Consider the following 17,728-nt stretch of genomic DNA (forward strand, 5'->3'; position numbering starts at 1 on the left):
TGGGCCTGCGAAGAACAATGTCTCACACTTCTCTCTGCTGCTGCAGCTTTCCAGCTGGCCCTAATCCCTGACCCACCATGAAGACAAACTGCAGGCATATTTCTTCATGACCTGGCTTTTAGGTGGTGCCTACATAGCATGGCATGTAAGTGAAAGCTTGGACATTCAACATTTAACACTGCCAGCAGCAATGCTAATCAGTACAGCCCATTTATCAGCCACCAGATTGCAATGGCTAAGGGTCACAAGCAGCCAGGTCACACTGAGCTGCTACAGACCCATCACTGCAAGTTTGTAATGTGCTTCAAATGCCTTTCCAACACTGCTGCTGTGATACTACACAAATACAGATGTTTTTGAGTGAGCGCTCCCTTCAGCAAACTTAGGCCAATCCACAACATTATGCTGTCTTAACAGATGGAACTGCTCTCAGGTTCAGTCAGTTTAAATAAGTACGCTTATACATGCAAACATGGTTGTAGCAATTTATTCAGTTTGCGCTGTGCACAATGGCTTACATACACAGGATTACACTTCAAGTCCCAATAGGACACCTGAGGCCAGATGGGCCACCCAGCAGCCCTCCCGCCTGTCGAGCCCCTCCTGCTGTGTGAAGGCGGAGGCCCCGCCACGCCACGCTGCCCCCACGCCCACCGATCAGCACGCGCCGCATCTGCCGCTTAGCGCCGCGCATGCGCGAAGCCGCGGCGCGGGCGGAAGTGTGCTCGGCGCGCTTGCGCAGAGGGTTTCTGCGCGACCCGGCGGAGACCAACATGGCGTCCTAGGCCCACCGTCCTCAGCGTCAGCGGGCGAGCGACGCGGCCGTCGCCATCATGTCCCGGCACAGGAACGTCCGAGGCTACAACTACGACGAAGGTAGTGGCGTGCAGGAGCCGGCGGCTGTGTCCGACGCCATTCCAGCCTCGGGCCTGCCAACCACCCGTCCCTTCGCGCAGTCCCGGCCCGCAGCCCTTTCCCGGCGGGCCCCTGAGGAGCCCTCGAGGCGAGGGTGCGGGGGATCGCCGGACCGGTGGGAGGGGAAAAGCAGCTCGCTCCGTTCCCCTCCCCTCCGCGGGGGTTGGACGAGGCGCCCTGGGAGGCCTCGCCCCGCTCCCCCCGGCCCCCCCGCCGCTTCCCGCCCGTGGCCGCGCTGCCACCCGCCGCCGACGTGCTGCCTCGTGGTCAGTGGGAAAACGCGGCCGTGGCAAGCCGAGCTCCGCGGGGTTTGCTGCCTGGCCCGGGGCTGCTGAGGCTGAACGCCTTTCAAAGCCGTAGGAGTTGCTTAAAGTCAGTATCGGTGTGACTGAGCCTCTCTTCAGTTTTCTGAGAGTTTGTGGGCCTAGTCTCAGTGCAGCAAATTGTTACTGATATAGTGTGGATAAGAGACAACATCTATAGAGCAACAGCGCTTCTGTGTAGGAGAGACATAATTTTGGAAGATAGAGTTGAGCATTTAAGGAAGAATCAGATATTTCTGTTATATTGTACTGAAGTTTACACGGAGTGAATGAGATCTCATGTAAGAACTTGGCTCGTGCTTACAGTAGAGTGGCTTTCTTTGTGTCCTGTCCCATTAATACAGGCAAACTGTCCTTTGTCCCCTTTTGCTCAAGGGTTTTATTTGTGTTGGCTTGCATTGTGAAAAAATGGGCACACTTCCACTTTATACTGGTATTTTAGATAACACTTTAGTATGGAAGCAGCTGTTTTGTTGTCTAACTTTGTCAAGTACAAAAAAGTGCAGGAAATATTTCTCTCTGTCTCTTCTCTTGCTGTTGAGTGGACAGATGCAAAGTTCAAAGGTTGGGTTTTGTGCCATGATTTTGGAATTTTGAGAGAAATCATTTATGATTAATCTGTTACCTTTGTGTGGTCTGCCTTGCTCTTCTGCTAGTGCAAGCGTGCCTAATAGAAGCCAAACCTTAGACTGAGTTGGGAATTTTTGTGCTGAATTTTTTCAGCCTCTGTAGGCATTTACTTTATCAAAGATTGGCTGTAATGTTGGTCTTAACTGGACCTCTGTCCTCTGTGTAAGCGGGTGTCCAACCTGTAGAACTCACTTCAGTGCTTGTACGTGGATCAGGAATTCTTTTAACTGAGATTGCTGAGATGCACTGTAAATTGATGTAACTGTATGAGGCCTGTGTTGCCATTGCTACTCTGAAACTCTGCTGCTGCATTACACATCAGATTTAATTATAGGTATGTATATGTGTGGTCTGTATACTTACGTCATATATTACTTATGTAGTCTCGTTTAATCTTGCTGTGTTACTTAGAATACGTGTATCTATATGGCTTTGTTAGGCCCAGTTATTGCTCTTCTATAATAAATATCTGCAGTATTTTTGGTCTCTTTTCGTAGGAAGGCTTCTGAGCCCTGAGGAAGGATTTTCAGCCTTCATGTAACTGTATTCTATTTCTGAGCTCTTCTTGAGGTAGCACATTCAGAACTGAATGAATTCAGAACTCAAATTCTGAACTGAAATCTGCTGAATTCCAGCAGAGAGTATGTTGGCAAGGTAGCTGTTGATGCTGTGGAATGTTTCTGTGGTTTCTAGACTGTTCTCTATCCAGTTTTAAAAAAATATTTTATGGGAAATGCAAGGTAAACTGACATTGATTCTTCCTATTTTGTGTTGAGAGATAAATGAACCTTTCATACCTCAAACAATCCTGTTCCTTTTTTGGATGGATGCAGTGTTTGTAATATTCCATTTCTGCGGCCTTTAAGTTGGTATCAGAGTACTGAATTTCTGTTTAGCTGCTAGCTGCCTTTTCCTCTTGCCCTTTAAAAAAGCAACAAACAGTATTTGTGAATTTGTCAAGCATACGCAATAAGTCTTCAAAAATACTTCATTATGCTTTTATGTATTTCATTACTCTTGGTGAAAAGTGCAAGATTTATATAATACTGGGATATACGTATATTTTATATTGAGAATAATTTCGTTTCTAATTATGTTTCCTGGTGATTGATTCTTGATATGGTTTTTAAAAATTTTAATTGGTAAAGTCTGTGGCTATCTTTGAGTAACAGGATAGGATTCTTGCTTTTTGGCTGAAACTGCTTCAACCTGCAGTTGAAGGAAATTGTGAATTGCGCTTTTGCCTTGCTGAACTTGAGTTGAAAGGTGGATGGGTAAACATGAGGATAGACCAGAGAAAAGAAAGCTGAGAAATAGGTAAGTATAGAGTAGAAATCCCAATCTGAGCTACAGGAGTAAGGATTGTCATAGAACAGTCTGTGGTCAAGGCTATCAAGAGGTCAAGCAGAAATATCAAGAGAAGCGCTAGGGGTAAAAGTTGGTAGAACTGAAGGAAGTTGAATTTAGATGGTGAGGGCGACTCTTAAAAATTTTTCTGCTGAGGAATAAAGTTCTGTATTATTTTAACATTTAACAATAGAACATCTTACCTTATTGTACTATCGTACAATAAGTTCTATCGTAACTTATTGTACTTCTGGAATACTGGAGTTGCATAATATCTTAATACCTTGCAAAATAACTGTCCTTTGAATGATGTTATGATTCTACATAAAAATTGTGCGGACTGATCTTTTTCTTTTACTTCATAGATTTTGAAGATGATGATGTGTATGGCCAGTCAGTAGAAGATGATTATTGCATTTCTCCTTCTACAGGTTAGTTCAAATAATTACGTACAAACACGGTTAATGTGTTCAGTCGTGCCAACTACGTTACTTTGCTTGATATAAATATCTGATTTATGGATATATGTTGATGGTGTTAAAATGTTTGCTGTCTTTAAAAAAGTATTAGTAGGATCCATCTGTGTGCAGCAGTTGTGATTCTGCGTCTGGTATTTGGTATCTTTTACACAACTTTGAAGGTACGTGGGGTAAGGAGTCTTTGTGGGATGTGCCATGGGTCCTTGCTTGCATCTGTTCTCATGCAAGTTGATGTGAAGCTAATAAACTTCTGATTACTTGGAACATGGCAAAATATGTGCAAAAATAGTGATGCTGTGTGCTCAGGTGAGACGTGATTGGAGTGGCTCGGCCTAGCTGCGTTCAACTTAGCTGTAAAACTGCTAGATTATACTAACCACATGAATGTCTGAAAGGTGATTAATTCAGGGTTTGCCTGGATTTGGTGGCAGTGTTTTTAGAGCCAAATAGACCCTAAAAATAGTATAGCTGATGTTGTTCTGGAGCTGTGCTACTGCAGATGACTTGTCTGGTTCTAAATCCTTGGTGTCTGTGATGTACTCTGTGACCTCTGGCCACAGGTAGTTGAGTTAATTGGATCTTTAAAAGTCTGTTTCTCTGTCATCCTGTTCTTTTTAGATAAGCTAATCTAGGTATGTATTTTTACTAATTGCAGTCATACTCTGATTTAAAAGGCCTCACACTGAATTTCTAAGTTTAATTGCTAGACTTTTCTCGAAGTTTTCTAAGGGATAAGGTAGCTTTTTATGTGGTGATGAAAACTTACGTATACTTTAAAAATAAATACAAAGTGTTAAATTACAGAACTAATTCTCATGTTGGTGCACAGTAATTTTCTTGATTCTGTGTCGTTCTTCGTATACAAAATAGACTTAGATCACATAGTAGTCTTTGAATATTAATAGTGGCTTCAGTTATGGCAATTGAATATGGAATATATGCATTTAGGAAACACTTGCTAAGATGATACTCCTGGATATTGCATGTGGTTTTAGTAAGCATTTCAGAGCTGCAGGCAATATTGAATTTGTGAGGACGTTAAAAGCACAAGGGCATCAATTCGTGTTACGTTTTGTATGTTTCTGAGAGCATGTAATGAGATTGTTCAGCAACAAGTGTTACCTATATATCTGTTAATGTGTTGTTAAACCGTAATGGAATGGTGCACTTGTTTCAAGTCTGCTGTGAATATACATTTTAACTAATGACTTGTATTCCCAGTGAAGTTCCAGGAAGAAAAGAACATGTTCCTCTGAGTTGATAGTGTGACAGTGCAGTCCTATACAAGCAGTATTTATTTATTTGTGTGCTATTGTTTATTTGTGTTACTATTATTGTGTGCTATTATTATTTGTGTTACTGAAGTTTAAAAGAAAAAAAGTGTGGAATAAGATTATATCGACATGAAGCCATACGGAGGTAATTCAGTATAGAAAGTAACTATTTTTCAGACCTGGAATATCTTTTTCTGTTTGAGTATTGAACTTGTAAAATACTTACATTACATGGACAGATACAAGGATATTTCCCAACCTGTCTTTTTGCTGTGGTGAAAACGGTTCAGCATCCTAGATCTTTTTTCTTGTAGTTTTTGTTTTTAAAGGAGGAAGTAATACGTGATTTTTTTTTAATACTTCAATTTTTACCTAATGTAGCAGCTCAGTTTATCTACTCAAGACGAGACAAACCAGCAGCGTTTGCTGAGCCATTGGAAGAGGAATATGATTATGAGGATACAGAAGATACTGCTGGTTATTGTACGTCCAATCATCAGCTGACTGAAGTTGATAGAGGTAATGTTAGAAAAATAATAATCAGACCTATGTCTTATCATAGACTTACTAAATAGTCTAAACTCAGTGTTACATGACTAAGTTTCTGCTTGCTATTTTGAAATCTTGTTTTAGAACAGCGTGCTTCATGATCAGTAACATCGATGGTGGTTCTTTGGGCTTGTAACTACTTTTTGTATATTACTTGTATGTTGCTTGCTGACATTGAAATTTACTTTTGTCGTGGTTTCAAGCACGACAGCGCGTGGGGGCCCCTTTCTCCCCTTTCGGAGAGAAGGACAGAAGAACAACCCAATTAAGATAGGGAGAGATAACAAATTTACTACAAATGGTAAAAGGATATAAGATAATAATAAGAAAGTAGATTTACAATTAATAACTCATATGGGAGAGAGAGGAAGGCCAGAACTGTGCTGCTGCTCACTGTGCTTCTGGAACCAAGAAGAAGCCCTCTCCTCCGTCACCTGGAATTGGAGATCATGTGGAGGCTCTTGGGAAATGTAGTACATCTTAGTGTATCTTCCTCTTGGAGAGTCAGAACTCACGTGAGACTGCTAGACAAAACCAGGAAGTACAGCTCCCAGTGCACTGTGCCTCTGCACCCAACAGCCTGTTGCATGATGTCATGGTATGGAACAGTGGTATAACCAGGACAACTTTCTTACTGGAAATAATTAGATTTGAGATGAAATATAAACAAAAGAACAACTGTACTGTTTCAGACCAAGGATCTGTGTAGCTTAGTGTCTTGACTCCACAAATGGGTCAAGGGGAGAACATGAGAAAGAGTATTTGTACATAGAATGGTCTTTTGCTTATATTGCATTCTGAATTATGGCAGGTAGTAGTATTTGAGAGGTGTGAAGTGATCCGTTTCCTTGAAACAATGTCATTAGATACCTATATCCTCTACGGTTTTATCAAATGCTATTTTGAATCCACTGGTCTTTGATTTCCACTCAATCCTGCAGCTGTGAGTTCCAAGCCCAGTTCCATACTGAATGGTGGGGGAAAGAATACTTGCTTTTGTTTTTCAAACTTATTAGGTAATAGCTTAATTGAATGTTCCGTGAAAAAGATTTACAAGTCTGTTTCCTAAATATCAGTAGCTAACTTTTTGTTTGTAACTGTTTTGGAATATTGAGAGTTACTTTTATATTAGTAGGTGCAATGTGTATTGATGAATGAATAGGAAATAACATGTATAAATGAAATCTGGTATTAAAAACGTACATTGCAGAAAAATCCTGGAACAGTAGACAAATCTAGATTTAATATCAGTTGAATTTGTAGGATCTATAATAATGCATAGACATGGGTAAATATGATAAGTCAGGGGTATAATACACTTTGCAGCAGGAAGTGGTGCTGTAGAAGGTAATCGGAAAGAGTAGGTCTATAGGTGCAGATCATCTAGACAGTGAAAAGGTCCATCAGTTATTAAGAGGCAATATTGGAAGAAGGAGGAAACTCATCCTGGACTTAAAGGAAAAAAAATGGAAAGGAAAACTAGAAATAACCATTTCTGCTGTGAAAGCAGCAGTGTTTTCATAAGACCTGTTTTATTTTAGTATTGTCATAGAGCACTTGGAAAAGTGTGAGAGTGTGGGCCATTAATACAAGAGTATTGATTGTAATCAAGCTAGCTGCAGAGAACTGGAGATTATTCATCCTGAACATCAGGTAATAAAATGTTCAACCCACACATTGTCCAGGGCTCTACCAGTCCTTGTTCTGCATCTGATTTAAGTAAACTTGTGTAAACTGGAGTTCTGCTGTATCGGAGTTGCATAGCAGAGTTCTTTCAGTGTTGCCATCTTTGAGGGGTTGTTCACATAAAGAATTTGCAATTTTCTTACAGTTTTAAGTCTTCCTGAAACAGAAAGAAACAGTGATATTCAATATATTCTTCTGTTCTGTTAGGTTTGTGTCTTTGTGATCAGCACACTACTTCCAGTGAAACGGCAACCTGGTTTTTTTGTTTCTAGATAGGTGGGATGTCAAGACTTAAGGAATTAATCTTACTGAAGATTTATATTGGCTGGCAGTTTTACAGGCTACTTTAACTTGAGGAAATTTGCTTGCTAAACTGTAAAAATCTTTATTTAAAAAAAAGAGAAATATGGGTGAGAGTGATGATAACTGTGTCATTAGACTTAAATTGAAAAGTGAAAGATGTTTGAGGAAAAACCACCTTTTTTTTCTAAACTATTGTGAGTATCTCTTTAGTGTAATTTTTCTTTCATTGTGAACTATGCTCAAATCCTGACAAGTGAAAATAACTTCTGTATATTTTCTAACTTTAGGATTTGATTTTTTAAGTTTTCTTTTTTCTGTACATTCTGTAGTGTTTTTCACAGGAGTGTAGGAATATGTTATAAATAGAATGGATTTTATGAACCAAAAAATATTTTACGATTTTAGAAGAGATAGTTTGAAAGCTGCTGCATTCATTCAGAGTTGCTAGTATTTAGACTTTTTCAACTTCTAGGTCCTGAGGGCCCCAAAAATGCTGCTTTACTTTTGATACAAGTTATAGCTCCTGTAAACGCTTAACACAGAAACCCATTTAACAGCATATTTTAACTTACTAAACAATTTTGAGTAATTTTAAGGTGATTACTTTTATTTCTTCTCTGCAGTTAGTTTTATAACATCGAAGTATTATGATGTTGAGACTTTGTAGACTAATAAATACATAGTAGTCAGTGATGGGTTCCTTGTTGCAATATTTGAAATGAATCAGATATTCTCCAGGGTTTCGGGGATAAAATTTTATTATGAAAAGAAATAAGACTAAAATTAATTTATGAAGGTTTTATCTGTTACCGTGATATTTCACTCCTGTTTTTGTTAATTAGATGTGTGGTGTTTGTAGTTAGCCTGATTTATGTTTTGTGTCAGTTTGTAACAGTAATTTGTTTTTTGTAGCTCGTCTTAGTTCATGCCTTGATCAAATGAGAGAAGTTTTGGCAGAGTCTGTACCAGAGCAAGCGATGGTGCAAGCAGTACTGGATAGTAAATTTGATGTACAGAAGGCTTTGGATCTTGTGCTTTCACAAGGCAGTAAGCAAAATGTGAAGAGCAAGGATGAGGATGCTATGATTGTAAGAAAGACGACAAAAGGTATGCTACTATTTAATTATTTGGATTCGGGATGATTCACTTCCATGTACAGTTTAATTTTGACTTCACTGGCTATGAAGATGATTATTATTGTTAGTAATTTATTGGAAATCTGAAAGAGACCAGCTGCTATTTCTTCTGAAAATGTTTAAAGGAAGCAGTATGTTTCACTCATGTAATTGTCAGCTTAAATTCAGGCTGTAAGCAGCCATCTGCATTTCATAGTAAATTTCTGTGTTTTAATGTACAACTTAGGACATATTTTCATTAAGTTGTACTTTCAGTCTTTGTTGCAAACTGACATTCCACAGTTTCTTCCTTTTTTTTTTGTATCATTTGTACAGTAACTTTCTTGTTTTGATTTAAACTTGAATCTCCAAAGTCCTTACTGGCATTTCTTTGCTGAATTGTAAAGTTGTGTAGGTATTTCAGTAGATAACCATAATTTAATTTAGTTGTAGAACTGCAGATACCTTTGTGTAACACTTTGTAATTAAATGCCTTTTCATGTTTCTTCTTGATTTTTTTTTTTTGATGCTGCTCTCTACTTAAAAAAAAAAAAAAATGGATTCATCGTTGTGGCTGTACTTCCATCTGAAAATTTTTGGCTATTGTAAGGTAAGGAGACTTTCTTTGTTTTCCAGAATTACTTGCTAATAAAAACTGTTTCTCTTGTGCAGTAGAAAATATTGACAGCACCAGCAAATCAGAGCTTGGAAACTTGGCAGCCAAAACTGGTTCAGCTTGTTCCTTAACTGCAAATGACAAAATGCTCCGTAATGTAGAAAAATCTGGTATATATTCATCTGAAAAGAAAGGATCCAAACCCTCTTCACTTATTCTGTCTTCTTCCAGTGATGATATCTGTATAGGATCATTTTATGAGCCTGTGAATAATAAGACAGAGAATCAGCTATCAGAAAGTGATAGTGTAGTAGGTTCTATTCCTGACAGTGAAGATGCTTGCTGTAGCATAGGAGGTAGCCCATCTGGAAGATCTTCATTTAAGAAGTTCAAATGCAAGGAAACACAGGACTTGGAATCCTTGCTGATGCAGAATGTGGCTTGTGATTCTGTGAGTCTTAAAGACAGCATTCCGTCTGTTTCCTCAAAAACGTATGATGGCAGTAGTAATGAAAATGTTTGCAGTCCTTGCGTAACGAGCGCTTTAGGAGAATTGGCTCTTGATGATGAAGTCAGTCATACTGCAAATAGAAAGAATGAACTCCTTGACAATTTTTCTTCACTTGTGCAAAGTAGAAAGCAAGAAAGTCCCTCTTCAGAGATGGCTGCATTGCCAGTGTTAAGGTCTGGAAGTACATCATTGGCTGACTTACTTCAGGAGCACCAGGAAAGCGGTGCAGGCCACTGTTATTCTTTGGCTGATCTTTATACCCAGTCAACAGCAAGTGTCACAGATGAGAATTTGGGAACCTCATCGTTATCACAGCTAGTAAGTCAACCACAAACTTCAAGCGGTATGCCAGAGTTAACAGGATCTTTGTCTTCTCTAGCCCTCTCTACGGTTTCTCCACTAAAGGAGGTTGAGAACTTAACGCTGTCTGATTTAATAGCAGAGGCTATTGAAGTAGATGACACTCAACAAAAACCAAACTTTTCTGTACTCAGTGTAACTGAATTGAAGCCCTCTAAAAGAACAAACATTGATTTAAGTGTCCTTTTAAAAAATGCGGATGCACCTGCAGAACAAAATGTAATAGGACAGTCAAATATCTTAATTCCTGAAACAAAAAGTTTAAAAGCAAAGCAGGGAAAATGTTCTGGCTTAGGTAAAACAAATAAAAACAGAAGAGGGCTTACTTGTAAGAGGCGGGACTTGTCCCTTTCATGGATGAAGGCTCTGCGTGCAAGACCTTCAGCTTTTGCTTTAACTTTATGTCTCCCTTATCCTCCAAAAGGTTTTAAGCGACGCACAATTGGTATGCATAAAGCTTTCCTGTACAGTAGACAAGTACAAGACGTAAAACCTAAGGAAATTGCTCCTCAAACAACCATAACACCATTTGACTTCAAAACAGCATCTCCTGATGATATTGTAAAAGCTAATCAACAAAAAGCTTTTACAAGAAAGTAGCACAAAGAAAAGTGAAAGAATCCATGCTTTTATCTTGGTATGTTGAAAAAAGAAATATATAGGACCTATTTACAATCCAGAATTGAGTTTTTAAAATTTTTAGTTGATGTGACAATTCACACTGTAAGATTGGTAACAAATTTGTATGTGAACTTTTTAGCTGTTGCACTGAATATCTTTATTTTTGCCTAACTTTCACTGACAACTTTTTTAACTTTTATGAAGTCTTGAACTTTAGTGTGTAGATATGGCATGTCCAACATCTTATAAACCTCATTAGACTTCTTGAAACACCTGTCTAGGGGTGTGTGTATGTATATATTTCATGGGGAAGAACACTGAAGTATTATTTTTTGAAATAACTCAGCTTTGCTATATAGGGTATAGTTTGGGGAGTGGGAACCTCAGTTTAGATTACGGCTGTTTTATTAAATGTTCTTAAAGCTAAATCTCCTGGTAAGGTATGCTGTTAAACTGCCACTCTTTTAATTTGTTATTTCTCCTCAGTGTCGCTATTTTCTTCTATCTTTATTGTACTTAGAAAATCTTTCATTTTTAAAAAGCCTCACTAACCTCAGGTTTTGATTGAAAGCTGTAATAGGACATGTATAGTTTTTAATAGGACCAAATTAGTTGGGGAGCAAGCACTTACATTTAAAATTGCATTCCCTTTCTTCCATTCTCTAGTCATCTGTCAGAATGTGATTTTCAGAATTTTAGAACAGCTGTTTTGTAGATACGTATGTGACACGTTTTTCAAGAGAAATTTTAGTAGAATTCTGTTATTTGTTCTCAAGTCTTTCAGAAAAGCATTGGATTAAATTCTTCTAACTTTAGCACGGGTGTCTTTGCTTAATGGAAGAAAATGTTTCAGACAAAACATAGGTGCTGTTTATATCTGCCTCTTGTCTGTTTTGAAGAGAGCTTCCACAGTGGTGTACACGTACTGTTTTCTATTGTTGCCACCCCATCTCTGTTATTTCAGAGCTTTACACTGAAGATCAGAATCGGGACATTTAGGACTGACTTTTTTAGCTGATAACCGGATTCTGGTGCCCTTGTTAGTCAAGTTAGTGACTGCGTGTATCTTTCAATTTTTCTGTTAGTATACATTAATTTTTTTGATGTACTTCCAGTGTCAGTGTTTTAGATCCCGATCAGCAATATGTGCAATAGAGGTACTGCTGCAACTGAAAAAATACATTTGTTCATATACTGCAATACACTTATTCATGATGAACTTGGCAGCTAGTATAGAACCGCAGATACAGTTTTAATCTGTTTTTCATTTAGCATGTTATATCAAGAAATCAGACAAAAACTTAAGTTGATTCCTGACTTCAGGTTGCACTATAATTTTGTTTCTAAATTAAAACAGGATGCGTTCCAGTGCACTCAGGTATAAATTTCATGTTCTGTATATTTTGCTTGTTTGTCTAGTTGATGCTAGCTTTTGTTTTGTAGGACTGTCAGCAATTTGACCTCTGACCTCACGAATGAAATTCATGTTTCTAATTCTTACTAATAAAAGTTCTATTTAATAACAGTGCTGCAGTGTTTACGTTCTAGATTACATGTTACATTTAGTCATCTGTATCCTTACTTGTTTCAAGTGCCTTAAAGCATTGAAGTATAAGCAATACAATCCAGCGTACATACTGTGTTCTCATAAGTTCATGAGCAGGAACAGAATCGTTGTACTTCCTTTGCCTTTTGGTAGAGGATCTACCTTTCTTCCTTAAATTACCATCCAGGTAGTTTCTTGAGCGTTCTTAGTTGCATATGCTTGAGGGAATTAGATTGTAGAAGTCTATACAGATTGTACATTATTTCATTGATTAGTTTCAGTAGCAAATTCTACTTTTTGAACAACATTAAATACTTTCTATAGCTGCCAGTTTCTCTGTAGTTAGTATTAACTTCTCACTGCTACAAAGTCCAAATGTATTTTTCCCACAGGCAAAATGTCCTATTTGGAGAATTTATTCTTAAAATTCGCAGTTTGTTTTTTAATGGTTTGTATTCTTCTAGTAGATAGATTTTAATTTCGTATGTAAAGTAATAGTGGAAAGCTTGCTAAAGGCATGCCTGGCTATATATTGGAGATGTTTTTGCTTTCTTACTTTCCATGTACTCTTGGGGCTCTCATTAATGTTCTTATAGGTAGGGATTTCTAACGTGTATTTTCTAAAATTTTTCTTGGAATATTTTTTTTCCTTTAGATCTTTGTTGTGTTGAACTTTTCATTGTTGTTGGTCTGTTTTCTCAATCTCTCATCTGCTGATCTTTGCCTGAAATTTCTTAACATTTGTAATAAACTTAGAGCTGAGTACTGGACATACATGGAAATAAATATCCATGGATTGATTTGGAAAGCATGTACAAGAAGTAGGTGGCAACGTGTAGTACTTGGAACAGTTTTGCCATGGGTTTCATGCAGATGAAACTTGGAATAAGTGACCGAAGCCAAAGGGCATCAGTATTATATGTTTATTGGGGTTCTTACTATGGGATTGGTACCTTAGTAAACAACTTTGGATCTTGGTAGCTTTGGTAGCTACATTTTCATGTATATATATTTTTTTCACTTACATGTATCTCAGTATTACCAGTGATGTTGAAGAAACAATGCATGCTGTTCAGTGTATAAGGAGTGGGGGAGGGATTTTTCTTCAGTTTGTAATACTGAGTCCTGAAGTGAGGCTTGAATTAGTACAGATATGCAGGCTGGGCACTACAGAGGTACCTAAATGATGAATAAACCTGATTTCCAATTAATTCTCAGGAAAGGCTATTTCAACACTTGCAAAATTTTACTTTTTTTTTTAAACCAAAGGTAATGTGTTACTGTATATGCTTTTCAAATGGATAAGGTATATTAATACGTTCCTTCATTGCTCCTTAATTTGTCCTTAATTTCTTTAATCTAATTAATGAGAACCAGGTTTAAATCCATCACTGATGAAAGAATTGTCTTAGAATACTCCATAAATATAATGGTATATGGCATTTTTGTATAACAACTCTGCTTCTGCCTGTTTTATGCTTAAAATAATCTTGTTTTATTGGTGTGTATGTATAATTTTTCCCCTCAAATTGCAGCTACTGTGTATTTTTGTCTAATATGGGTTAGTTGTATTATTTGTTTTGGAGTACACATTAACATTGTAAAGTACTTGTGTCTGTGTTGACATATAGACATATAAAAGGTAATGTCAAGCTACATAGACGTATGGCTTTTGGTATTTGGACTGTATATTCCTAAGGTATTACATACATTAAATTTATTTTGCACATTATTCTTAATTAAGTGGATACTGTTTTTTTTTATATGAAATTATGTTTTGGATATTGCTTTATGTGCTTAAATAAAATGCATATTTGAAAATACAGTCTTAATTACAGTTTCTTGTTAATTTACTTGATACAGTTAAAGTTGTGATTGAATGTTCTATAATTGTTTCTGTTGTGGAAACACTCTAATTCATGCCTGGATTTGTGCAGGTGTTATTTTTTTCAATGGAAGATTGCCTTGGAGAAAGGGCAGAAACTGACATATGCCAGTACATCTTCAGATACTGTATTCAGGCTTAATTTACTATTGGTTAGAAACGGGCGTTTGAAGTTATGTAGATAATTTTGATGGCATTTAAAAACCATGTTAGGGTCTTAAAAATGAAAGGATATCAGTGAAATAAGAAAAAGACACAAAATAGTAGTAGCTTTCTAGATCTTTGTTACAGTAGAAGGTACTACAGTAGACTACTAAATGAAGTTTCTGAATACCTCTTCCATTTTCATCTTCTGGGTTTCTTTTTCTAGCTGATTTTTATCAGAACTTGTTTTGGAAAACGAGGGTGAATTGACTTTGACTTCTGTCTGATCCTGTTTTGGAAAATCAGGGCAAATTAAAAGTAAAAATTAAATATGAGAAGAATATGAAAACAACAACCCCCAGTAGGATTTAAAAAATGATTGCTTCTGCATACACATTAATGTAATTATATTTAGCTGTTTTTTTAATCACAACAGAAAATTTGGTGCTTTTTTTTCTCCCAAGTTACAGGATGTTAGGAGCACAAAATTCCGATTTTAAAATGATGAGATCGAAACTTCACATACCTGTTATTTTTTTAATTCAGAAATAGCTATTTGAGTAATTTCTAATTGAATTGTTCAGACAATTCTCAGGATCTTAAAAAGCAGCAAGGTACTTCAGTTTCTGGAACTGTTGCACAATAATATTTTGAAGAGACTAGTTGGTGCAGAGGGGCAGAGTTTGCTATTTTTGTTCTGACTTTTTTTTCCTCCAATCATGTGATTCAAATTCATTTTTCATTAATCAACAATTTCTAAAAATCAACACTTATGCAAAAAGTCTTAGCAGTTTCTGCAGAAATGAATAGCTATTCAAAATAGTTCTATGATGATAAGATATGAATTGTTTTTTATGGAGTATGAACAGTTAGTGACAGTGTCTTTTATATGCACAGTCATTCATGCATGAAATCTAAAGTGCCCAGTTTTGTAAAATTCTTGTTAAAACAATCTTTATATTAAACATTGATTATTAGTTGTGGTTGGGAGGGGGAAAGAAAAGCAGCCCACCAAGTACTGACACTTTAAGACATTTATTTTTACTCTATGACTTACAAAGTACTGAAAAGGTGGGGGTTCTCTGCTATTTTGTTCCTTTGAAAATTGAGATAGTTTTTATTGGTAACGTCCTTTTTTTGATTTACATGAAATACAGACAGGTGGTAAGCTCTTAAATAGATTTTATGTTCAGTTCATGAAGTTAAGTCTTCTGTTCAGATGATGAGGAAATGTCACTGCTTTAAGCTGTATATACTTCTGTGTGTGCTAATGGTTTTGACCTTACAGGATTTTCTTTAGGGAACTAAGAGAATCATTTTTTGTGGAACTAATGTATTTACTCTCTATTAGAAAACAGAGATGAAATAAAATCCAAAGCCAATGACAGTTTGTTTATTTTTAGAGAGCTCTGTCCTGCTTCCCAGATTGCTGTCTTTATGGGGCAGTTCAGAGGGAATGGGGTCTGTATTTTAATATTACTGTGCTGTACAACCAAATTACTCATTTGTCTACACTGTTGAAGTACTATTTTTTTCCCTTTCCAAAAATCAAAGCTAATTCAGTTTGTGTGATTTTAGGTGATTGTTGAAATGAATGATTCTTATGAAATGCTTTGTAAGTTTCTGGTGTCTGTTGTTACAGTAATGTACGTTATCTAGTTTGTGGAAACATTACATTGCATACTTTAAAATGGCCTGTTGAAAACGAGTCTCTGACCTCAGAGGTATGTCTGTGGTCTGTTGGTGTCATTATTCCTTTATGGAAAAACTCATTGTCCTTCTCTACATCCTTCTGGTAGTAAAGTGACTAGAAGATGACTAGAACATGTAAAATGATTGAGGACTGAAAAGATTAAAATGATATGTTTTTTAAGAGAATTCACGCTTCATGAGCAGTTTGTTAAGAATTTCAGGTTTGTGAAGACACGGCCCACATTGCCAATAGGAACATGGATGTTCTGGACTAGAGTTTTACTAGTGGAGTATTTATTCGTTGTCATGTCAGTAGGAGATGAAGCTGGATCTTAGCATTTAATTTGGCTGTTGTGAGTTTCTGAGTCTATAAAATCAAAGAATGAAATCTTAATGTATTTTTTTAAAGCAATGATGTTCTTCATATCTGTAGCATTGCTCAGGTGTCCACTTTTTTTCTGAGCAGCGGCTGTTAGTGCTGCTCACATTACACTGTGAAAGTGCACTGTTGTAATATGGTTGTTCTCACTATTGTCAGGGTGGCTTCTCTAGAAGTTCAAATTTCTCAAAAATATTTATGTAAAAATGGTACCTTCTTAGTCAAAAAGATCTGCATTCTGTACATACTCATTTCATTTCTGTTTGCTTTTTCTGTCTAAACTACATTTTCATTTCTTATTACCCTTGTTAGTATTGCAGAACAAATACAGATACTGGTGAGTGAGCTAGATTCTATTCCATTTCAGGCCCTGTTAACGGAATTGTTAACCACTTTATGACACTAAGATTTTTGGTTTTAGTGATGTGTGAGCAAGAAGGAGGTCAAATCTCTGTAAATGTGCAGTCCTTGCAGGAAATAAAAAAATACTGTGAACTGAGCATGTTTAGTTTGGTATTGGGGTAGAAAGGAAGAGTCTTTTTTTTTTTAATGAGTGTCATTGTCACAGTTGAACTATCTGTGTGGGGGACTGGCTATTCTGTGTTACCGTTGTTTCTCAGGACTAGCAGCTAGAACAGGGCCTTTATAGTGTTATATGTATAAATATTTGGTGAAACAGAATAAAAAGGCAAAATAGGAAGTGAAGCACAGGAAGTTGAAAAGCCTTACTCATGGTGTGCCAGATAATCTAGGAATAGAGCATAGGTCTAGTTTTCTAGATATTGAACTATATTGCTTTGCTTGTGGCTGTTAATAGAGAAGCAAGTATTTATTCACTGACATTTATTGTTGATTTCTGATTTTTATTAATAATGCAGGTATTCACATTGTTGACATGAAGACAGGACGGTTTCAAGAATATGACCCACAAGCAAAACAAGTAGATGCCTAGCTTGCATTTTGTTAATGTTATTTATCTTTCAATTTTCTAGAATTCATTCTTTGCCTCTCCGGTGTAAATATCTTCTTTCAATTTTGCCTTGCACCAAAAGCAAATGGAAATCTCACAAGCATTACCACAAAGTGAGTTAACGTAATTAGCTTTTTCTTATTGCTCAGTTGAATGCAGCAAGGTTTACTTTTGATTCTTAATGGTGCTTTTTCAGTCCAAGCACAAATAGTTGTTTTTTTTTCTGGCTTCATATGCTACAACTGGGCATCGATATTAACAGGTAACTTTGGCCACTTCTTCTTTGTTATTATGATTAGGTGATCTTGAAAGGCTTAACTGAAAAAACTCAGGAACTGATATTTTAGGGAGAATTCCAAAGAAATCATGGGGAAAAAAATATT

At 36.9% G+C, this 17,728-nt stretch overlaps 1 protein-coding gene across 4 annotated transcripts in view; it reads left to right on the plus strand.

Moving 5' to 3' along the window:
- HBS1L (HBS1 like translational GTPase) overlaps window positions 468–17,728 on the plus strand; it is a 66,161-nt gene continuing 48,900 nt past the window's right edge. The window contains exons 1-5 of one of the 4 annotated variants that reach the window (XM_021389937.1): window positions 468–876; window positions 3,581–3,646; window positions 5,350–5,487; window positions 8,419–8,613; window positions 9,237–14,007. In XM_021389937.1, coding sequence (XP_021245612.1) covers window positions 834–876; window positions 3,581–3,646; window positions 5,350–5,487; window positions 8,419–8,613; window positions 9,237–10,708 — 1,914 coding nt within the window. In that variant the 5' untranslated portion in view covers window positions 468–833 and the 3' untranslated portion in view covers window positions 10,709–14,007. Of the gene's footprint in view, window positions 877–3,040; window positions 3,186–3,580; window positions 3,647–5,349; window positions 5,488–8,418; window positions 8,614–9,236; window positions 14,008–17,728 lie in introns of those variants that run through there. The other 3 variants (XM_021389938.1, XM_021389934.1, XM_021389935.1) reach the window with 3 other exon arrangements.

This window comes from Numida meleagris, chromosome 3 (assembly GCF_002078875.1).
Source record: "Numida meleagris isolate 19003 breed g44 Domestic line chromosome 3, NumMel1.0, whole genome shotgun sequence".
Classification (NCBI taxonomy): Eukaryota; Metazoa; Chordata; class Aves; order Galliformes; family Numididae; genus Numida; species Numida meleagris.